General features: G+C 40.1%; 1 protein-coding gene across 1 annotated transcript in view; it reads left to right on the forward strand.

Annotated features, from left to right (window-relative positions):
- Window positions 1–6,270: 6,270 nt before the first annotated feature.
- LOC140994530 (CD81 antigen-like) overlaps window positions 6,271–25,135 on the forward strand; it is a 34,837-nt gene continuing 15,972 nt past the window's right edge. The window contains exons 1-2 of the mRNA XM_073464201.1: window positions 6,271–6,502; window positions 21,149–21,263. Of these exons, the coding sequence (XP_073320302.1) occupies window positions 6,437–6,502; window positions 21,149–21,263 (181 nt within the window). The 5' untranslated portion in view covers window positions 6,271–6,436. The remainder of the gene's footprint in view (window positions 6,503–21,148; window positions 21,264–25,135) is intronic.

Below are 25,135 nucleotides of genomic sequence, written 5' to 3' on the forward strand. Positions count from 1 at the left end.
ATGGTTTGGACTTTACTGCGGCTTGTTTTTGTGTTTTGTGTTTCAGAGGTGCTGGGAGAGGCCGGCCGTTTCTTAATCAGCCTCCTGACATACACCCTGGTCTCCTCTCTGCTTGCTGCCTTAGACTCTAGCTCAAAGACTTGAAACTTGACTTGACTCTAGCTCAAAGACTTGAACCTTGACTTGACTCTAGCTCAAAGACTTGAACCTTGACTTGACTCTAGCTCAAAGACTTCTCACTGCTCCCCATCCCTCCCACTGACAAATAATTCAAAACACTAAACTCACTAACAACTCAATTGTTCTGGAAAAACAAAAAACTGAGAATCTCACTTTCAACATTACAAAACGCAAAGTCACAAGATGGCCTTTAAAGCACCAAACTTTCTTCACTACTTCTTGTCAAGTCAGTTGCAATAATATTTATTAAACTGGACCCAAAAGGAAAACTACAATAACCCCTGTTTAGATTTAGAACAAAATCAATATAAGCCCACTTCACTTGCAGACCTCCCTTTCCTACCACAATCAATCAAGAAACAGGACTACTACAAGAACATCACTATGCCCTCAACTCTGGCAGCCTGCTGGAGTCACATAAAATCCCTAAGTCATTACTGGCACCATGTAGATACACCCCAATTTAGCATAATCCAAAAGTCCAGCAACACAACACCCCCATTTACTTTTATCATGGCAACAAAAGGGAATCACTCACCTGCATTACCTATTCCAAAACCAGTTCCTCCACTACCAACAATTAAAATCCAGAATTAAATCTAAAATTAACATAACCAACAGCACACTGCAAGACATTGAAGACATGAAGACATTAGGAAAATTACAAACAAACAAACAAAAAAAGATATTCTCCAAACTTTATAAACTTATTTCCCTGTCAGATACCTCCATAACACTTCCAACCACAACATGGACTTGGCTCTGCCTCCCAAGCCTAACTTCTGGATACAAATCAATAAAAACATCTTCTCCATGATCACTAACACAAATGTATAACTTACACAATATAAAAGGATCTACAGAACACACATCACCCGAGGGAAAATGTTTAAAATGGGATTAGCTAATACAGAAATCTGTTCACAATGCACTTTGGGTAGCACATTTTGGGCTAGGAATTATTATTATTATTATTATTATTATTATTATTATTATTATCCCAATTAAATACTCATTTTTTAAATACTCATCTTTCAAAACTGGAAATTGAAAACATTTTGCCATATCACTCACTGGATCAACTAATTTACAGATTATATCTCAACAGAAAGAATAACAGCCTGCAAAAAACAAAAAAACAATATATCAGTTTTTAATGACACTTGGAATACATTCATAACTCTTCTAAACCCCAACCAGAATCATATCTGTTCTTCTCTCTCTCTCTCCATGTTTTCCTGCTAATTTATTATGTCATTATTATTTATTTACATAGTTATTGTTGTTGAAATATTAATTGTATTATTAGTATTATTATTATCATTATTATTATTATTACCATTATTATAAATCCATTTTATTTTTATTTTTTAACAATGTTTATTTCCCTCCTGTTTCTTCTGATAGAGTAACTTTTGTTATTATAATTACTAATGTTGTAATTGTTAGAGATATTGTCATTACAGCCACCTTCACCATTGCTATTGATCATCGTTATTATTATAATAATTTATTATTATTATTGTTATTGTTATTGTTATTATACTCTCACTTTAGTTTTCAATATATGATGATATTATACTTAATTTTACATATAGCATAATGACATTGAAATGTTGATGGTGTTGGAAATGGCGATTTAATGACAATAATAATGCTATTGCAGTTAATGGTATAGTTAAAAATAGTGTTATAATTATTATTATTATTATTATCATTGCTATTGCTATTATTATTATTAGTAGTAGTAGTAGTAGTAATATTATTATTATTATTATTATTAACATTAACATTTTATAGCATTAAGAATTGAACAGGTTTAATTAGCACAAGTGTTAGCAAGGTCCTGACAGTGTGACTGAGAAGAGGAGACCCCATTTTTTAAATTATTTTTAAGTTTTTTCCCATTTTTCCATCTAGATGTGTGTATATATACTAACCATAATCTACTTATTATTGTTACAACTTTTCATTCAGCCGCCCCTGATTTTTCCAACCCCTACTTCCCTTTACTGCATCCAAACACACACACACACACACACACACACACACACACACACACACACACACACACACACACACACACACACACACACACACACACACACGCACACACGTCTTCAACCTTGTCATTACGTTTTAGGATATATATACATATTATTTCTATTGGATCTTGTGTAAGGTTCCCTGTCTGCAATGATTTCTCTCTGTTTTGCACAAAGTGCTGCTCTATTAATCACATTGATGCCAGTTGTGTTTCCTTGTTTTGGAGGACATTCAGTTTGGTTCTGATGTTACCACCATCCTTGCGGTCCTCTTTAATATGCACACTGTATTCTTAAACCATTGCATCAACACCATCCACCTCAAACTGCACACCATTATTTTAAGGTTCTTTTACTTGTTTTTAAGTGTCTTAACGGTCTTGGGTCTTCTTATCTATCTGCATTACTTTTACCCTATCAACCCTCGCGGACCCTGAGGTCCTCCGGTGCTGGCCTTTTAACGATACCACAAGTTAGAACTAGAACACACGGGGAGGCGGCATTCAGTTATTATGGCCCCCGATTGTGGAACAGCCTCCCGGAGAACCTCAGGGCCGCAGAGAATGTTGATGTTTTTAAAAAGAGGCTCAAGACCCATCTTTTTAATCAGGCATTTAATTGAGCTCATTTAACTCTTTCTAATTACCGGCATTTTTTATTATTTATTTATTTATTTATTTATTTATTTATTTATTTATTTATTTATTATTATTATTCTATTTTATATTAATTCTTAGTTAAGCCAATCCTGTTTTATTACTTACTTGTTTTATCTCAATGTTTTATTTCAATGTTTTAGTCGTTATTTATGGTCTATTTTATACATTATATTGTTCTATTCCCTCAGTTTTAGCTTCTATACCTTTTATCTTATTTTACTGTTTTAGCCCCTCGATTCTCCAGTGTTTCCTCCTGGGGGCCTACCACACCGGGAGTTGCTTCTGGTCCACCGTTGGGGGTGCTGTCCCGAGGACGGCCCTGGCCGGAGTGGCGGGAGAGCTTTACGCCTTGGTGTGGAGCCTCCTGTCTACCTGGGCTGGGGCGGTCCTTTTGGTGGCGCCCCTGCAGTCATGGACCTTGATTCCTCTCGGTGTGCACGGCCCCCAAAGGTAGCTGTTCCTCACCTCTGATCTTTGTGCCGAGCCATGTCTCCTTAGCAATAACTAGTGTATGTCTGTGGGTGTGTGTATGTTTGTGTGTGTGGGGGTGTATGTATGTCAGTATGTCTATGTATGTACGTGAGTGTGTATGTAACTGTGTATTTGTGTGTATGTTTATGGGTGTGGGAGGCTTGGGGTTTTTATGATGTTGTCTTGCTCTGTTTGTTTGTTTTTATCCTCTGTGAGGCACTTTGTGCTGCAAAACTGCATGAAAAGTGCCATATAAATAAAGATTGATTTGATTTGATTTGACCAGTCCTCATTCACCTACCACCTGAACATGCATGCTTACTTGGCAACAGCAACAAAATTGCTGGTGGATAAAGGTCTGGAGTAGGCTACATGTCAGTCACCCCACAGATAGCAATAATAGTAATAAAATACTGAATACTTGATAGTTATTATATACCAAGATGTGTATTGCCTTTATATCATTAGACACACATGGTGATCTACTTTACATTCATCAATGTTTAATTCTTTTTATTTATTATTTGTTAATTTATCATAAACTTACATTTTTTGACTGATAATGGTTAATAAAGTCAAATCATATGGCAGCACACAGAGAGGAAGCAGTAAAGCCAATACATATTTTATCCAACTACATTTACAGCTAAGCCATGGGGTAACATTTGGGTCTGTGTATGCCTACTCCAAGTTGTTATTGATGTACATGTTGGCGTGAGCCCCCTCCAGGGCTGAAAGACGAAGCCAACAACTGCAGTTCCTTGAATGGCCACTTATGCAAAAAGCGAGTCAATCCCCATAATTTACAGCAGAAATAAACATGTGTACTGCCTGGAACAAAAAAAAGAGTTTGGTCCCCACAGCTAATTTCCCCCTTCTTGATAACCGTGGGGCAAATTTTTACATTACTCACTGGTTTAGATCATAAAAAAAAGAAAAAAGTCTCAAGTTATGCAAAATTAAGGGCGTGGCAACTGAGTGACAGCTAGCTGCAAGCTGTTTGCCAGGATTCTCCTCAGCTAATTCCAGTCACTGATCTTGACCTCTCTGCCGTGTTTGTGATGTTGGGTCTTTTTGAGATGTTTTATTTTCTAAATATTAGACAAATAATACTGGCCTGCTGTGCAGTTAACTGGACCAACAAACCAGAGTGGAGGGGGAGACACCAGTGTTTTGGATTAAGGAGCGACCCTGTTAGCATTAGCCAGCTGACAGTTGCTGGAGCTGGCGAGCTCTGGAGGACAGAGCCAGGAGTAGAGCCCACAGTTTCTGGAGGGATAAACATCAGTTGAGGAAAGCACAGACTTTTCAAACATTTCATACCAAAAGGTGAATTTATCTTCACTCTCACTTCTGAGCCGTCACAGTGAGCTGCGAAGGTGCAGAAATCCATTGTAATGTACTCAAACTATTTCTGGCACTTGGAGCAGGTGGAACGATTGCCTGAGAGTACATTTACTCCACATGGCTTCCCTCAGCCTTTTAATGTACAGTTGTGGTCATAAGTTTACATACACTTGTAAAGAACGTGTTCATCATGACAGTCTTCAGGTCCAATGATTTCTACAGCTCTCATGTTTCTGTGATGAATGAGAGGAACACAAACTACTTTGTCACAAAAACATTCATGGTTTGGTTCAGTAATTAATTTATTATAGGTCTTCTGACAATGTGACCACATCTGCTGGGTCAAAAATAAACATACAGTAACTTGAACGATCAATTTTGGTGATAATAGAAAGTTGTGTAAATCAAATTTACTTTGTAGCACGGCCTCTTAACTTCTTCTGAGTTATTCTGATTGATAGCTGGTGACTTTTCTGGGCCCATTTTAATAGGACTTGTTTGATACAGCCATTACACTCAGCCACAAACACTACAATGGGAAAGTCTAAAGAGCTCAGCATTGATCTGAAATAGCTCACTATTGATTTGAACAAGTCAGGAAAGTCACTTGGAGCCATTTCAAAGCAGTTACAGGTCCCAAGATCAACTGTACAAACAACTCTAAGTACAAAGTACATGGCGCAGTTGTGTCACTGCCACCATCAGGAAGAAAACACAAACTATCACCTGCTGCTGAGAGAAAACTGCTCTGATGGTCAAGAGTCATCCAAAAACCACCAAAAAGCAAGTCTGCAATGAAATAGAAGCTGCTGGAAGACAGGTGTCAGTGTCCACAGTCAAGTGTGTTTTACATCAACATGAGCTGAGAGGCTGCTGTGGAAGAAGGAAGCTCCTGATCCAGACGAGGCACCTTAAAGCTCGACTGAAGTTTGCTGCTGATCACATGGACAAAAATGGAGGCAAGAAGGTGAGGCCTAAAATGTAAATTTTAGTTGAACTTCACCGATTCTGTCAAGAGTAGTGGTTAAAAATTCATCCAGAGGCCTGCAGAAGATTGTAATGGATATCAAAAGCACCTAATTGAGGTGAGAATGACCAAGAGACATTTAACCAAATATTAGAATTACTGTATGTATATTTCTGTTGTTTGTTTGTTTGTTTGGTCACATTGTCAGAAGACCTATAATAAATGAATTACTGAACCAAACTTCATGAATGTTTTTGTGACAAAGTAGTGTGTGTTTCTCTCATTCATCACAGAGAAATGAGAGCTGTAGAAATCACTGGAACTGAAGACTGTCATGATGAACATGTTCTTTATGAGTGTGAACTTTCGACGACTGTACATATTACTTATTATACTGCCTCCAATACCAAAAACAAGTTAGCGTTTATTTGGTTTAGGTTATCTTGGCTGGAGCAGGCTTCAGTACAAATCCGCCTGGATAGTGAGAGAGAGAACAGAGATCAGTGTCAGAGGCGAGGCCTGTTAGGACATCCGTGTTTTATTTTGAAGGCGGCTACAGGAAGTCGAGTGCGTTGCTGGGGCTGGACTATGTTGGGGTGCTGAGATCGTGAGGGAGGGAGGGGGAGTTGGGTGTTGTCTCGGTCTCCAAGCTGAAGTCGGGATTCCCAGTCGACTCGAGGTTTAGCTAGCAACACGCCGCACTCCCTGCCACCGCCGCCGCCGCCGTCCTCACAACTCTGCCGAATATCTCCGTCTAACGGGTCAACATGGGAGTCGAAGGCTGCACCAAATGCATCAAGTACATGCTCTTCTTCTTCAACTTCATCTTCTGGGTGAGCAGCCTTGTTTTTCACACGTTGTGTTCATGTCAGTACGCAGTGCCTCCCCCTCTCTGCCCACAGCGGGTCGGTCTGTTTAGGCTGCGAGTCCGTTATGAATGAACGGTGCCTGATGAATCAGCCACATACACGACACATCTGTCATGTTGAGCTCATTTAACGTTATACCACCGTAATAACCGTGAGGGTGAGGCGGCTGCTCCACCACCAGGGCTGAATTCAGGGTAACCGCACTGATAGAAAAGGCACGTTTGCTATTAACGTTGATTTACGTAACTAACACCCATGATGACTAGGTGCTGAATAACCCGCGTTTTTATAAATCAAAACAGAGTCGAGTCAGTTCTGGTGGTAAGTCAGCATGAAATGAAGCGTATGTGTCCCCACAGTGACGAGCCCGTCGTTAGTTAGTGTGTAGTGACACAGTTAAAACACACGGCTCGTTAGTTTGAATAAAGTTTGGTCCCTGTCAGAGGCTGAAGACAACACAGGCTAATGATGAAGAGGCTACATTTTTATTACGAGCCTTAAGCTAATGGAGACGGACTTGCATGGGCTTGGAAAATGGCTTTGTTTGGATTATATCCTCCACCCAGCCTGTGTGTGTGTGTGTGGGGGGGGGGGGGGGGGGGGGGGGGGGGGGGTGTGTGTGTGTGTGTGTGTGTGTGGAGGGACCCATGGTGGTTTCCATTTGGTGAGTCAAGGCCCAGTGTTGGGTGATGGATCATGGAAACATTTGTGGGTGTTTAGTATTGACTCTCCTGTAATAGTCTGTTCTCTGGACGCTCTTGCACAGTTCTTCATGTACTTGGTACTTTTCTTTCTTGTTTCTTTAAAATTCAGCATTCATAGCCTAAATCAAAAAGTGGGACTCTATATCTTTCTGTAGAGATGAATATCAACGGATGTTTTGTGGAGCTAGGCGGCCCGATTCAGGAGGCGAAAACAAGCTGAAGTCTGAACTCGGACCAAACAGAGCCCAGTGTTGAAGCAGCGCAGGGGGCTGTGATGGTTGGGGATTGTTGCTGCAACTTTGTTTTTCCAACTGACTATTTTTTTCAGTGTTTTATGTTTTTATTCTTAAAGTACATTATGGTATTGTTTTTATGAATAAAAGAATTATGAATAAAAAGTGCTGTATTAATTTGGTCAGTTAAATTGCACTACCAAACAGTTTTTTATTATTACCGTGGGTGGTAATGTTTTCACTTTGTGAGTCATTGTGTGTGTCATAATGGCAGACTGTGTTGTTGGAGACACCTATTGTAGCAGGAACAACCACAGAAGCAGTTCTGAGTACTTTGGAGCCAGGTGTTTATGTCCGTCTGTCTGTCTGTCTGGACGGATGTAGTCAACACTGTTGTCACAACTTTCCAAGATGCAGTCACCAAACTTAACATGTGTGTAAAGTTTGGTGAAAAAAAAGAAGAAAAAAAAAAAAGAAAGCTGAGTTCATAGATATGTGGTCCAAGTATGGGTGCCGGAATTATGCCGTAGAAAGCAGGAGAGGGGCTATTGGGTCCCCACTTTACACCCCTGGCCCACATTTGTTTTGATGCAGGCACAGAACTTTACAGGGGTAAATCAAAAAGACGGCTGACTTTAAAGATGGGTGTGGTCTGACCTGGAACGTCAACATGTTGCAGGGCATTGTAGCTGGTGTGATCCCATCACAAGGTGGTTCGTAGTTACCTCCGCCACAGAGGTTATGTTTTCACCCGTGTCCATTGGTTGGTTGGTTGGTTTACCAGCAGGATTACACAAAAAGTACTTAATGGATTTTCACAAAACTTGGATGGAGGATGGTACTCGAATAGACCACATTAACTTCTGGTGTGGACCCGGATAAAGGGATGGATCCAGACATGTCTTCTCACTTTCTTCAACATTGCAAGATGTTTTTTCACATTTGTGATAATTTCTTAGGAAATAACGCATGGATCTTGATGAAAAATCAGGCATATTTAGGTGGCTGGTATACACGAGTGAGTTCAAAATGGGCCTGTCTGTCTCTTCTGAGTGCCAGTCTACTACTCTGCACTGCTCGTGCTTGCACAATTAAAATAGGGCCCTGTGAATGTTGATTCGCACAAATGAGCATTCAGTTTATCCCCTCTCATAATGTTGATTAACCGCGCTCAAGTTGTGTTTCTGGAAGACGAGACTGCAACTTGTATCGCGGCTTCTGTCTTGGTTTCAGAATGGTTACACCACTAGGGCTGCAGCACGACTCTCCTTTACTGCATATCCAAGTGAAATTAAAGTGTGTGAAGATGAAAAATAACTTGGTCGCAGTTGTGAGAGATTGAGTTCATACACACAGTTGGAAAAATGCACAGATTTGCTAAGCTCAGACGCTAATTATCATGAGAGGAAAGCAGTGTACAAAGCATTCATGTAGGCCAGCAGCTTGGCTGATATCTGTGCCCAGTTAAGGACTGGTGCTTGGATCAAGTAACTGGTGTCATTTAAGGTGTGTCAGATTTAGTAGGCTTCAGCTGTTAATTCAGTGTGTCAGATACATATTTAATCAACATTTAGGTTCACATAATTCGGCAGATACCCAATATAAATGGACTTCGATCTGAATTGGGGCCAAAAAAATGTGTAAAAGACTCCGTTGTCGTAAATAGCGTTTTGCTCTTTTTACATATTTAAAGTTAAGTGCTGGTAACACTCCTGAAAAGTGACTTTAATGTGATTTTTAATGCATTACAGCATCCCTCTGGCTCCTCCTTTCTAACACATATTCCACTTTAGTCCTTTTAGTTTTATCGGCTGCTCTAAAGAGCTCTCTGAAAGGATCTGTCAAAGCGGACAAGTTCAGTCCGTCTTAAGAGACGCTTTAACTGCAATGTGCGGTCATAGAGGAGCTGACTGTGGAGGCTGGCTCTTTAAAAAGGGGACCTCCTGTTTCCAGAAATTGCATTGGACACTGGGGGGTTGGGGTTTGGGGTCTCTGTGTTGGTATAGATAGGAGTCTTATGGGAACTGCAGAGAAGACCCAGACCCCCACTCCCCCTCCCCCAGCATGCCCAGCATTCTACAACCTCCTGTACTCTGGGCAACAGGCAGAAATAGACACTGGAGAGAAGCTCACAGAGGAACTTGGGCTGGGCTGAGAGTTTAAACCTCATCTCTATGTTGAACTTCCTCTTCCATCTTGACATTCATAAAGTGTGAGGTTTAGCCAATGCTATAATAACTGTCTTACAACACATTTAAACTTGCAGAACATTATTAGATGGTTATAGGTTTTGCTGAGAAGGAGCTCAACTCTACTACACTGTCAGCCACTTGTAGGTACACTCTCTTTGGTGACAGTGGGTTGTAGTAAACATGATAAGGGTGGCCCATGTGTTTTGACATTTTTCGGGGTTTCTTGGAATGTGTGGTGACAAAGGCAGTGGTCGAATGAGCAACAGATGGTGAGATAATGTCTTTGGCATCAAAGGCCAAGAGGGAGACAAGTTGTAGTTATTTTGGAATTGTGGCATGTCCTCTTGTCTCAGTTTTGATTATGTGATTATCCAGTATTTGGTCTGTGCTTTTTTCTTTGCTTTATTATGAATAGGTGACACGTTGGTCTGTGCTTATTCTTTTATCAAATGGGTCCTTTCCATTTTAATCCTCCTCTGATGGCCCTCTTAGTCTTTGTGTTCAATACAATGTGTCCCAAAGAATAGTTTTGTTTTCATTTTGACATCCCAGTGCCCAACATTTTATGTAGCCTAGTTATTGCTTTCGTTTTAAATGTTTCTATATAATATTCCAATTTTCCTCTAATATTCCAGTCATGATAAGTGAGGCTAAACCACACCCAGTTGAATTATTAGACAGAAATGAAATGATAAATTCTTAAAAGGTTAGGAAAACAATGCTTATGTAATTCACACACAAACCCTCAAACGTGTAGATAGTGCATTTATTGGTGACTATTTGTTGCTGTGGATTTGAAGCACTATTGAAATTTTATGCCAGCAGGATGATGTATGGTCTGTAAAACACTTACCAGTTACATTTTTCATTCATAGAAACATTTTGCAATTGTTTTTCTAATTTTCTATTTGTGGATGTTGGATAGAAAAAAAAAGAAATTTGATAAATAGAAAAGTGGAGAGGTTTTATTTCTGTCTGTGTTATGGGTTGCCTGAGAGGGGCAGGCTCTTAGCGGCTGACTCGGCTTACATCTGATTGGCTGGCAGGAGCCGCTATTCTCACCAATCCAGCGCAACTGAATATGAGACTTGACTCAAATTGTTAACTCACACAGTAGCTCAATGTCTGTTTTTGAATTAACACATCGGCCTCTTCAACCTCTCCCCTGACCTGCTGCTCCTGTCGTCAGTGTGTCTCTATGCTTGTTAGGTAGATAATAATCAAGCTGCCACTGGGCTGCCCTGCCACTGCTTCGCCAACAGGCAGCTTAACGGGCCCAGAGACACTGCAGCTGCGACCTTACTGGGGCAACTACAGTTTACACTCAGCTGCATTAGCTCCACTCCACTGAGACCAGGCAAACATTTTTTAAATCTATTTTGAATTTAAACACTTTATCAAAGCACACAGTTACATATTTTTTTGTTAGGCTAACAACAATGAAAAACACTCAAATAAGATTACACAAATAAATAAGAATACTGCCATACGGTGAGCTGACCTGCCCTTTATTATTAACAATGTCCTCATTGTCTCATTGCACTCATTTTCTCCCTCTGGAGTTAATGGCTTGTGCTTTTCTCACTGTTTGTTTGTAAAACAATCAGCCAGCGGTGGAGCTGATACCATAGATTGTGGGTCGTAGTTGCCCCACTTATCACACCAACCACTTTGGCCGCTGCATCTGCAGTGTCTCTGGGCTCGTAGGTAGAGCAAACAGGCTGGGTGGCGGAGCAGTGGCACAGCAGCTGGCTGCAGCCAGCCTGTAGCCCAGAGACACTGCAGCAAAGTGCGGCTCCGATGAATGAGCAACACCGAGAGGAGCAGCAGAGGACCGGGACAATGGGGAAAGAGGTCGGTGTATTTACCAGCAAAACTACAGCTCATAAATTGCCCTATCAGACCGCAAGAAAAGCAAACATTACCAGACTTACTGTGTGAGTTAACAGTTTTACAGGCGGAGTAGGGCTGGTCTTACGAGAACTGTGCTAACAATGTCTCACTCCACACTTAGCTCTACAGTCATATGGCTATGGTGCACCTGTGATTGGTTGTTTGCGCGTCACTTGTAGCACCTATGGATTTGTCTATTACATGGTTGGCTGTTCGTGTTCACTCCATTATTAAGGGATATGATAGTTTGTTGAGCCGTGATGTATTCATTATGTGCTTTCAATTGGTTTAATGCATAGACGTGAACCTATCGAACATTTTATCAAACTATTTTCCTATTGCTCTCATCCAAGAGGCTTCTTCAGTTCTAACTAACTGGAGGGGAGTTGCAGGCTTTTAAACTCTGTATGGGAGTGTCCTTACAGAGTTGTTAAGGACACGTGTGAACTCTGAGTTTCAGAGTTGTTAGGGCCACTTGTGGGTCGTTGACCCAACCAGCCTTCATATGGGTTGCTACGGCTAGGTGAGCCTAGGTGTAAATGGTTGTTAAGCTGTCTGGGGAAGGAACTCAGTACTGCATTGTAGGTGGGTAATAAGTAATGTCTTAGGCCACCCCCTCTGTTCAAAGACGGCCGTTCCAGTTTGACATAGATGGATTCTTTTACTCCTCTTTCAAACCATCTGTCTTCTCTGGACAAGATGTTTACATTGTTGTCCTCTAAGGAATGATTTTTCTCCTTCAGATGTAAGTGGACAGCAGAGTCTTGACCTGAGGAGTTGGTCCTCCTGTGTTGTGCCATTCGTTTATGGAGAGGTTGTTTTTGTCAGGCCTGGACTAAAAGGAGGACTCAGATGCAGAGGAATATGCAGATCAAGCAGGTTTTATTTCTATGAATTGCTTCTCGGCGCTTAAGAACGAGTGATAAACAAACAGGCTATCAACACTAACTTCTCTGGGTGAATGACAGGGAGAACAAACAAATAAAACAGAAAATCACTCCGAAGAGGAAACAAAAAGGCTGATAACTGATCTACTCTGAAGAGGATACTTAGCTATGAAAATTTAAACAAACAAAAAGCACTCCACACAAGGGAGGTTCAGGGATTACAAAATTAGGCTACTCTACTTCTAGGAACAAAATATAAACTATGAACAAAAACCACTCCAACAGAGGGAAACAAAAGGCTATAAATCAAGACTAGGTTAAACACTGCTTTGGAAAAATTACAACTCAAAATCACTCTTCTTAAGAGGAGAAAAGAAAAACAAGAATACCAACTTAGACACTGCTGTAGAACACTTGACGAAAACATGGACCATGGGAGCTGGAGACACACGAACGAACATGATACTCTGGCACAAGACAACGGGCAGACGCAGACTTTAAGCACAAGAGGATAATTGGGGACCAGGTGAAAACAATCAGGGATCAGGGGAGACGTCAGACCGGTGACACAAGAGGAAGGGCAAGTGACCTGAAACGAGAGGAGAGTTACTTTTCAAAATAAACATGAAATTCACAAGACAAAAATTCCCAAGACGAGACACCCCTCACCGCGGTGTGATAGTTTTGTCTCCACAATATACAAATCTGTGCAGTCCTGGCTTCATTGAACAGCTTAAACTACATTACTCTGTTTATGCCTGGGTGTTTTGTCCTTATGCCTCCGTGTGTTGGTAGGTTTGAATTGAACCAGGATATGATGTATTGAAGATGCTCCTGAGTTTCTCAGATATTCCCACGACATAGGGAATGACGATGTTGTTACGTTTTTCCATCAAGAAACTGAAAGAAGTCCAGTTGCCTTCGATATAGCACTTAGAATAAGCCTGACCTGGATGACTAAGAACCTTCATCTTTCCTTTGAAACTACTCTCCATGATGTCTTTGTTTGAACATTCTTTCTCCTCTCCATTTCTCTGTCCGTCTCTCACTCACTGAAGAGCAGACAACACGCGGGCCAGAAACAGGTTGTGGTAAATAAAAGGAGGAAAAGTGTAAAAAAAAATGTTTTTTAAAAAAGTCAGAAATCAGGAGAAATACAGGAGAATTGTGGCCCCAGGAGAAAACTGGGAGAGGCGAATGAAAAACGTGAGTCTCGTATGAAAAGGGTTGCTTGCGTTTCTCTTGCGGTTATTTAAAACACAGGAGGTGATGCAGTGAATCATGTTAAACACACCACCACTACTGGCTGTTGCATCTGCAGTGTCTCTGGAGAGCACGGTAGAGGGTCTTGTGAGTGGATCCATAATAATTCAGCTATGACGGATGTAAACCTTGAATGCAGAAGTGAAAGTTGCCAGGACATGCAGCTCCCACCAGCCAATCAGACATGAGTTGAGACGGGTCTTAGAGCCTGCCCCTCTCAGGTAGCCCAAAACACCAATAGAAATAAAACCTTAAATAAAAACCCAATTTTCCATTTTTCTATCCAACATTTCACAAATGCAACACAAAACACAAATGCATTCCACAAAAACGGCTGCAACATTTTAATCATAATCATTGATCTGGTGAACAAAAAATACAATTTTAGAACATTGAATTCAATTTTCCAATTTTCTATTTTTCATTTTGTAAATGGAAAATTGAACTGGGACTTGGACCATGTATGTTAGGCCTAGTGCACAAGTATAGAGGTATTTTTGGAAATTGGGTTTTAAAACAAAAATGATCTCTGTCCGGACGAGTATTTTAGCACCAATTCAGAAATAATCTCTGTCCATAGTAACACACCTGAAAACACATATCACACAACCATTCATGTACACTGGGCATGTTTGGCAGTGTAAACAGGAGGCAGATTGTATATTCTGTGATTGGTTGATTAGTTACAGAAAATATTACAGACTACATTACTATAGACAGACGTAAACACTGAAAACAAGTTACTGCATATCTTCACCCCAGAGGGAGTTTTCCTTAAGGTCAGTTTTCAGTGACCTAAAACACCAATTACATAGAAAAAGCTCAGTTTTAAGAAATAGCTGAGTATACTATTATGTGGACAGGGCTTTAGCTTGATTCAAAATAATCTACATTGTGTGTGTTTGTGTGTGTGTGTGTGTGTTCTTGGGAACGACACATGTGGTGACATGTGGTGTTGTTTTCTCAGTTAAGTCACCTTCTTTGTGATGCCTTCGGAGATGTCCTGCCATATTTATCGTGTTGCCTGTGGACGCGTATTCGACACGAGCATAGCAAGCAGACAGTGGTGCGGCGAAACGCCACAGGTTGGTGCGGCGGTGTGGGAGTGTCATTCTATGGTCCGTGTGTGATGTGTTGGGAACCGCTGGACCTACTAGTGATTGTTTGTCCTCATCGATGGATTTAAAATAACAGTAAAGTTTTACTGTCATTATTTATGTGTTGTAAACTGGGGGACAAGACCGAACTGTGATTGGCCACTGCAACGTGACGTCTGGCTGCGTTTCTCCAAAACTTGACTCGTCGTCTCAACTTTTTCACAGCCAAAACAGATACCCTCATTAAAATGAATGGGAAAACCTGCGTTTTCGCCGCAACGCTGGATCCAGTGTGAATCCACTCGCCGCACTACGTCATGCTGTGTGTAGTTTTTTCCCTCTTGGCATGCTGACAGTGGGGGCGTGCCTAAATCCTTGATTCCACCTTTGATTTCGAAGGTCGAGATCGTGACATCATTTCGATCAATATCTGACTTACATTCGAGATCGTGACACCCCTACCAAGTTATTATCGGCTAATGTGACATGTAACATGTAAAAACACCAACTCATATGGGCAAGCTGTTGCTTTCAGACAGGCTATAGACAGGCTAACGTTACAACAAAGTGCCTTATTTGGGCATTTTCATTGGTGGCATTCTTCTCATAATGTAAACACCATAGGACCGTGGTGTGTTTGGAGCTTCTTCCTGGAGCTTCTCCCCTTTCTCTGCCGCGTCTCTGTAGCTGCCGGTGGCACAGAGCCTTGCCAGTGTTGATTGGCTTATACTCGTGTGATCATATCACCAATCATAGTGTTATAGGCGGGACATTAAGTGAGACCAGAGAGGTGAATATAGACAGAGAGGCAGAGGCTTCAGCAGAGCTAAAGCAGCATCATTTTAAATTAGGGCTGTCAGTCGATTAAAATATTTAATTGGGATTAATTGCATGATTGTACATAGTTAACATTTAGAACATTTTTTTTATCTTTTCTAAATGTACCTTAAAGGGATATTTTTCAAGTTTTTAATACTCTTATCAGCATGGGAGTGTAATTGTATGTTCATAATTATTACAACAATCCAAAATGATAACACATGCTGTCCAACTCAAACCCAACGAGCAACAACAGATGGGCATACTGACCTGAATGTAACATTCCTTAGTAATACTGAAACAATGTAGTGTCCAACTTTACACTTTTAAAGGTTAACTAAACAATGTTAATCAGCCTGTAAGCTGTAGCCACCCATTTAGCTATCGCTGTTGAAAGTTTGTCTCATGTAGAGCTGTCCAGGCGTCCATTGTAAACTATTCACTCTGGTCTGCCTTTGGCGAGGGGGAGGGGCTCTCTGCATCAGCTGTGTGCTTGGCCAGCAGGTGGTATTTGAGACTCAATGTACTCCGGTAACTCAGTTCACATTGTCAGTAAATGCAAATAATGTTGGAGCGGGCCGAGGGTCATAACATGCGTGCGGAATTTGTATTAATGCGTTATTATTGCATTCTGTTTTAAATTACTTAATTCTTACTGGCAATCGCAAAAATAAAAACGCAGATACAGATAATCGACAGGCCGATAATTGGTCAACCACTACTTTTTGGCTATGGTTTTGACTAATACATCGAAGTTCCAGTGATTCTTAAAACTTGATCTTTCTTAATTCTGTGGCTGATCCTTTCCAAAAGCTGCCAGTCCCTCTGACTTAAACATCCCAGATGCGATATTTAAGGCTCGAAGGATGGATTTGTAATCAACAAGTTCATTACTTTCTCATTGAAACCACTGGCTACTGGATAATTGGGAGTCACACCCATTTGCTTGTCCCTGACACTGTAGCTAACCTGGAACCAGGACTGTTCCAGAGCTCAGTCACTGGTATCTGTAGTGATGCTGTTCTGTCTCATCACAGGCAAAGTATAAGAATCAGAGATTTCCATGTTGTTCTGTTTGGGTTCTCCCTCTATTCGTCATGTATACTTGGTCTGTAAATGAAAGCCTCTCAGAAATCTGTTTCAATCATGCTTAAGCTTTATGCATTGCAGTGACTCATCGCAGTGGTAATTCACGTGGTAAGGAGGTGGGGAGTTCACTTACAGTTAGCGAGTCATTCTGTCGTGCTGTGTGTGTGTGGTGTGTGTGTGTGTGTGTGTGTGTGTGTGTGTGTGTGTGTGTGTGTTGAATTCCAGCACTCATGCCAGTTATGGTGTTGTTCTAGTTGCTAGGCATCAGAAGGCTGAAACTCTGGAATGGACCATGCTAAAGGAGGAGGATAAGGAGGACTAGGGGTGGCTGAGTCTGTCGGTTAAGATCTATTCATATAAACTAATAGCTACTTCTATTCAGAAATTGTTTTTGGCTATATTCTCGACTTTGGACGTAGTAAAATATGAGATATATAAAATACCCAAACCCATGTGGAGCAGAAGGGTTCCATCAGTGGTTTATTTGACTGCTACCATGTGCTTGTTCCCATGTGTCTGCTTTGGTGCACGTTATTTCATGTTATATTTAGGATTAAATTGTCCCGAGCCAAACAAAGAGGCTCAGGAAGGCTTAAGTCAATGTAAACCACCTTAAAGAACAATACATTTAAGTAATAAGGTTACTCTGTGCACTATGTGCATTGTGCAGGGTTTCCCACAGGAAATTGGTGAGCTGAGGAAGTGAAGGAAAAAATGAACAAAGGTTGAATGCTTCACTCATTGTCCTCAAATATATATATATATACCTATGTCTCTTTGTTGCAGTGAGATGAGAAGATTAATACCATTCTCATGTTTATAAGGTACAAAATGAGGCTACCACCAACAGCTGGCTAATTTAGCTTAGCACAAATACTGGAAATGGGGGTAAACAGCTAACATGCCCTCCATTGCGTGAGTCTCATGCATTGACCATGAGACTCACGCAATTAAGCATCTTCACACGGTCACGCACTAATCTTCCTGTTTCACATGGTGAGAATCATAAATCGCCCCTTTTTATTTTTTTCCCCTCTAATATATTTCCTCACTTGCCGCTTGCCGTACTTGGGGCCCTATTCTGCCTCTGATTGGCTTACCCAGATATTATTAACCCTAACTAATCACAAGTCCTCATGCCTAAATCTAACCAACCCAACGAAAGGCAACGAGTACCAACGTGCCATCACATCTCATGAGGAGAAAACAAACTTTAGCCGACAGGCTGCAAACATTCAAAAAATATTGTGAGCTGGATAATGACGTCTGTCAGCTGAAGCTGAAGGTCAAACTGTAGGTAACCATATCATTCTGATATGAATTATGTTATTTTTCTAGATTAATAAAATGTGGACAATAACTTAATCTGTAACAGAAATGTTAATATCTGCTACTACAGAGAGGAACAGTATAATCCAACCATTAACACAGTTAACAATTTACCAATAATCCACTTCAACTTCAGAAGCCTGAATGCAAACTTCAACAACATCAAGGAACACTGAAGTCAATTTACACAACCGTGCCACATAACTGTCATATCTGACACTACGATCAACCCTGATAAAGGAAGAAACTTTGAATCAAATGGACATGAATTCAGTTATATAAATAGAAAAAATAGGAGTGGAGGAGGAGTGGTTATGAATGTAAACGAAGACCTGAATTATATAGTGTTTGAAGTGTGTTGGACAACTTATTAGAGAGTATAACAACTGAAATCTTCATAGAGAAAAACTAAAATATATTAATTAGTTATGTATAGGGCACCAGGGTCTAGTATTGAATCTTTCAGGGACTGGATGGAGGAAATGTTTTCAAAAATAAGTCAGAAAGTACTTTTCATTTGTGGGGATTTCAATATTGATCTGTTGAATCCAAATAAGCAAAAAATGAGTGAAGAATTCATCAACACAATGTATAGTATGAGCCTATTTCCAAAAATTACCAAACCCAGTCGAGTAACAGCCCACTGTGCCACTTTAATAGATAACATATTCACTGATGACATAGAAAACCAAACAATGAGCGGACTAATAAATAAATTGTCCCATAAAACAATACTGCAGAAAACATAAATACAGAGATCATCCATGGATTACCAGGGGTTTACAAAACTCCTGCAAGAAGAAAAATACACTATACAAAGATTTCATAAGACAGAGAACTAAAGAGGCAGAAAATAAATACAAAAAATATAAGAATAAGTTCACTAATATTATAAGGAGATGTAGGAAGGACTACTACAGTAAAATATTAGATGACAATAAAATAATGTTAAAGGAATATGGAATATATTAAATAGTATTATTAAAAATGGTTCTAAAAAAATAAGTTATCCTCAGTATTTTATTGTTAATGACTATGAAAATTTTAATATGGACAATGTGGTAAAAAGCTTTAATAGATTTTTTTTGAGTGTTGGACCAAACTGATCCTCCGGTGACAACTGAAGAAATGAATGATTATTCTATAGAAAGGAATCCCAGATGTGTTTCTGACAACAGGGGAAGGGAAATAAATTATATATATTGTTAATAAATCTAAGAACAAGATGTCCACTGACTTTAATGAAATACATATGACAGTAGTGAAAAGAGTTATTGATGGGATTTAAAAAACACTAACATACATCTGCAGCTCGTCATTCCAAACTGGTACATTTCCAAACAAAATGAAAATAGCTAAAGTAAAGGGTCAGTTATTTTTCATTTTAGTGGGTCAAACACACATTTTTTTTAATCTGTTTCAAAGATGTCAAGGAAGAAGCAGAAAGACCTGCTTTCATTCTGGGCAGTGATTTGTCTGAATTTTTCTTGCTTTATCAGATTTTATAATTATCTTTATTTCTACTTATGCTGGTACAATATGAACAATATGTAAAATTTCAGGAAACTGTTTTTTAAGTTGCAAAAATAATTGGTCGGGGGAGAGGCTGCCTGAATGATGACAGAATAAGACTGACTAATGACATCACAACGGTCTAATCTTCATGTAGACTATGTGTATGAACATCTTTCTAGTCACTGGTTTACTGATAATATTTCTTGCATGTTTTCTGATATATTCAGAGTAAAGGCAGAGAGGCAGAGAGCACGCAGAGGCCAACAGGGCAGGGAGAGTAGCTGGCATGGAGCTGAGTGAGAAAATGAGCAAATATTGATGGTTAAGACCAAATAATGACATCACAACAGTCTAATCCTAATGTTAATTTAAAATGAGATATTACTCTAAATCTGGCTTCAAGCGGACCCATTTTTTCGCCAGCAACCAAAGGTCCCTTCCCCCAAAGTATCACTCCAAAGTTTTGGTGAACATTGGCAGCCCTGCTCTGTCCAAAGGGAATAAAATTTGCCTACAAGCACATAAAGCTCACTTTTTAACATGTTGTATCTAATTAATAAAACGTTAATTTGAAGTTTATGGGGTGTTATGTTAACAGTCAGGCTAGCTATTTGGCAAACTTTGCTTATGAATAATTGGGTAATAGGTCATCATTTTGTGAAAAGATATTCACTCTTTTAAAGGGTTAGATGGGGTTATCAACACTGCTTTGTGTGCATGAAGTATGGAGCTAGAGTGAGAGCTGATTAGCTCAGCTTAGCATGAGGGCTGGAAACAGCAAGCCTGGCTCAAACCAAAGTTCAAAAATACACGTACCAGCACCTCTTAAGCTCACTGTGTAACACAATGTGTCTGATTTCTTTAATCTATACACAAACACACATTTAAAAATGATTATCAGTTTGTCCATTTCTCCAATATAATAATAATATAATATAATAATAAACTTATTATTATTATATTCGAGAAATGGACAATATTTCTGTGCATTGTCTGAACTGCCTGGCTTCTGTTCAACCAGAGATAGTTAAAGCAGTTAACTCTCCCTGAAACATCAGGTTGTTTTTACAGAACACTGAAACACATAGGCTGTGTTAATACTGGAGAGGGCCAAGCTAACTGTGTCCCCCTTGCAGTCTTATGCTAAGCTAAGCTAACCACCTTCTGTAATTGTCCTTTAACCCCATGTTACTCTCAGACAGAAGTGCATTTTACAATTTGTCGACACAAAAAGGCACATGGCATGGGGACATGGAGTTTTGTCCCTAAAATATCCAGCAACAGCCAGCAGCCAACTAACTTAGCTTAGCACAAAGACAAAACCAGTGATCTCTACAGGTACTGGTAGGCTGATTTTGTTTCCTCTGGCAGAGCCAGGGTAGCTGTTTGCCCAGTTTCTGATCTTTATGCTAAGCTACGTTAGCCTGCTGCTGGGATATACTTGATCTGGTTTACGGCAAGAAAGCGAACAAGCTTATTTCCAAAATGTGGAACAAGATGTAATTTAATCAGCACAATGTAGTGAAGTGCAATGTACTGAACAAAATGAAATGTACTGAAGAAACTATGTGTTGTGTTGTATGTTGCAGCTTGCAGGAGGTGTGATCCTGGGTGTGGCCCTGTGGTTGAGACACGACCCCAAGACCAGCAACCTGCTGGAGCTGGAATTTGATGGAGCCCATGCCCCCAGCACCTTCTACATCAGTATGTATCTCGCCTGTTAAGCTAACTGGGGTTAAGGGCCCTATTTAGACGGTCTAAAGCGCAAAGCGCAAAGCGCTAGCGCGTTTAAGGCGTGTCCAAGTCCATTCTGCAAGTTAGATGACAGATAATCTGGGTGCAGAGTGCAGCACACGGCACAAAGAGGTGGTATTTAGACTCTGAATTAGTCATGGGTTGTGTTTTGGGCGAACATAAATCAAACCAATCTGAGTGTCGTCTCTAATTCCCTTTAAGAGCCAGGTACACCAGGGCAACATATCTATGTCTAGTGGCACCGGTTAGCTGAGGAAAAGGGATGTGATCCTCGGCTGCTGGACCCTCTGCCCCGATGTTTCACAATCATCTGTCCCATCAACAACTCTGTTTGACTGCATATGACAAAATACACTGATATTAAACTGATGAGGAGGAGGAGCGCTGCTACTGTGTCCCTCTGTGTGTGCACATTTCTCAGTCCGTGGATCAGCTGGCTTAAAAAGTATCATCCTGACCAATAACAGGTGGGATGAGAGGGTGAAATACATCCATAATGAGGAAAATATAAATGAAATTACCTGCAGCGATCCTCCAGCAGCAGAAACCATATGTGTATCTCTACGCTACCTGAACAAATGCAGTGATACATGTAGTTAATGTGTTCTTAAAACAGTATAGCTGTATTGGCATAAGTATAAGTATTATAAGTATTGGCATATCACTTTCTTTAATGTTATCAAAAACCCGATCACAGTGATGTTTCTTTGATGTGCTGCAGTGGAGTTGAAGTGATATAATGATATAATGGTCCACATTAACTATTAATGACCAGAGTAAGTGGATGTCCTGTAGGCAATGAGGCCCTATTGATTGAGATGAATGTGATATTCATTATTAATAAGTTAACAAATAGTTATAAATCTCCTTCACCTAAAGAGTTTGATGAGTAGTTAGTTTGTGTACACATCATCAACTATTGTGTTACATGATATTAAGTATTGTGGCCACTAACGTTACCATCTGAGTTCCACTGAAAGCATGTGTTGTGGTTCTGTTGGTTATTTCCAGTCTGTCACAGACTCATAAGACAGATTGTCTGAGTAGTCGGAACAAAAACCAGTAGTGCCCATTAATCGAAATGAGACCATGTTCCTGCTTTCATAAGCAAGAATATGAGTGAGAGGTGCCACTAACAGACCTCTTGATGGCTTTCCATACGGGTGAATCAGCAAAGGACTGTCTGTAAATCATCTGTCAATGCCGTTTAGATGCTGTCAGTCTGTTGAATCCCAGTTTACAATTGTGTAATTTAATTGAAACAGCTGATTGTAATGTAAAAATAGCTACATCATTATTCATTCAACAACCGCGTTTACATCCGCTGTTTGTCCCATAAACGCTGGTAAAAGGAAAATAAACTCAAGTGAGTGTAGTACTTGAACATTTTGTTGTATTTGGTGCTTTCCTAATTGGTCAATTTGCATAAACATAGTTGGATAGAAATAGTAAGTATTGAAAATAAAGTCAAGCAGCCTTTGACATTAACTATCTTGAACCATTTTTTCTCTACAATAGGTCGAGACAATAGTGTTAGAAGAAGCTATTTAAATCTCTGTGCAGCAGGACCAGAGGTGAAACATATTTTCAGAAACTATTTGAAGATGAATTTGCCAACCACAGCATTGTTTTGATGACAGCCATTGAATTTAACATGGATTCAGGCCTGGTTGCAAAGCTAAACAACACGACTGTGTCATAAAATGCAAACCACATAAACACAATTAGCTCATACTCAAATAATATGTTAATAAATTCTTTTTATCATAATTACGTGTAATCATCAAATAAAATGTAATGATTTTGACAGCACTGCTCTACAGTAGCATTGTTTCATGCAGTCACACATACAGTACAGGACAGGTGGTACAGAGCTGACCCTCAGTCACCTGGATGTGAGAATATAAAAGTGGTGTGAAGCACACTACAGTGAAGTGGGGCGGTCCGGCCTCACCCAGATCACCAGCAACTTGTGACCAGGACTAACAGAGGACTCACAGCTCATCATATGACTCTGAAGAGGTTGCACTCCCACATGAAGTTAGTCGCTGTCACCTCTCCAACTGTGCAACCATCATCACTTAAGATTACCAGTCACTTCCTCACATCTGCGTGAACTATCTGAGTCATCTGCTTTGTGAGGAAGAAGTCTGAAAAGGGAGATGAAAGGGTAGTTGATCGAAACATGCAGAGTTTGTATGATTACAAAATAAATGGGAGAAAGTCTCCCATCTACATCTTAAGCACAGCTACAGAAATGGAGGGGGTGTTTGGATCATTGTTTGTGCCGTCCTCTGAGGAAACATAGCTGCGGTTGTTCAATGAAAAAAGCCTCAGCAGTCAGAGAGGAACTACTCGGGGACTTTCTCAATGATTGCATCCTACCCATTACATAAAGCCTCCCTCTCATTCCCGAGGAGGGGAGAAAAAGCCCTGTCGGTATAGGAAAAAATTCCTCACTGGCCCTCCCTTCTCCTTCCCCTTCTCCTCCTCCTCACCGACCCCTCCCGTCTTCGTCCTCCTCTGTGAAAGTTTTCCTCTCCTTCTCTCCACTCGGTTTCTTTCCACTGTTGCTCCCCCCTACTTCCCCATCTGGTTATGGTTAGTGTTCGCAGTCTCACTTACCCTTATTTTTCCTCTGCTTCTCCTCTCCCTCCCTCCCTCCCTCCCTCCCTGCCTCCATCTCTGTCTGCCCTTTTTTCCTCCCCTCCTCTCCTGTCTTCATCCCCTGCTGCCAGGAAATTTTCAATATGGAGTCCTACATCTGCTTCTCCCCTTTCTCTCACCCCACCCCCTCACAGACACAATTACCCAATGGCCACCCTTGTTTCGCCTTTCTGCAGAATTAGACACACAGTCAGTTTCTCAGTAAATAGTAAGGTTTTTTTTATTTTCTATCCCTGGGTATCACTGATGTCTGATCTCTAAAGTATACCAACTTAAAACAACCACAGCTGAATAATCACTTCAGAGTGTGCTCATGTTTTCTTGTAAAACTTAATGAACTGCACTTTTGAAAAATCAAATGGTCCTACGTTCTTAATTTCAGATTAAGAACGTAGGTCAGTTCAAACTAACAAATGGTTAAATGTTAGTTTGAATTGTTTTGCAGTCTTACAGTAGACAGACAACTTCTGGGTTTAACTTTGGCCTACGATGCTTGCCTTAGTTGTGCAAGTGTGCTTTCCTATGAACAGGACCTTCATTCAACAAATAGAATAATTTAATTTGTTTATTTATATAAGTCACAAGACTGGAGCTTGTGATTGTAAGTTCTGAAATGGTTAGAACTGTGGTCATTACAAGTTTAAAGATTATTTGATTTATAACTGACATTAAGATGTCATTTAATTTGATTATGGGTTTTACAATAGAGCTGCAGTCTGTAGTGATGCACTGGATGGAAATGAAACCAGTTCACTGTCAAATGCTGCTCTTCACGTGAACTGGACGATAGCTTCCCAATATTAAATCACAGATTCACATTTTCTGGGACCGCAGCCACCAAGAAAAAGTAAGTCTTTTTACAGTGTAAGGTATTGATAGAGAACAAGCAAAACACAGATTTTGATGAACATTTTGATGGAAGAAGAATACACTAATGCATCTATGGATTGTATTTGTCTCTAAAGCTGTAGTATACAGTTACAGTGTTACACTTCAAGTCAGACAACTGCTGGATTGTGATTTCTGATAACAAAGAACATCAAATACCTTAAATTGTTTATACAAAACTTATGTCCTAATGTTCTAACTAATAAAAGTATACATCTATAGATCTAGTTTAGATGTGTTTTTTTTCTGCCATTTGGCCAGCAGAA

This window comes from Pagrus major, chromosome 4 (genome assembly GCF_040436345.1).
Source record: "Pagrus major chromosome 4, Pma_NU_1.0".
In the NCBI taxonomy this organism is placed as follows: Eukaryota; Metazoa; Chordata; class Actinopteri; order Spariformes; family Sparidae; genus Pagrus; species Pagrus major.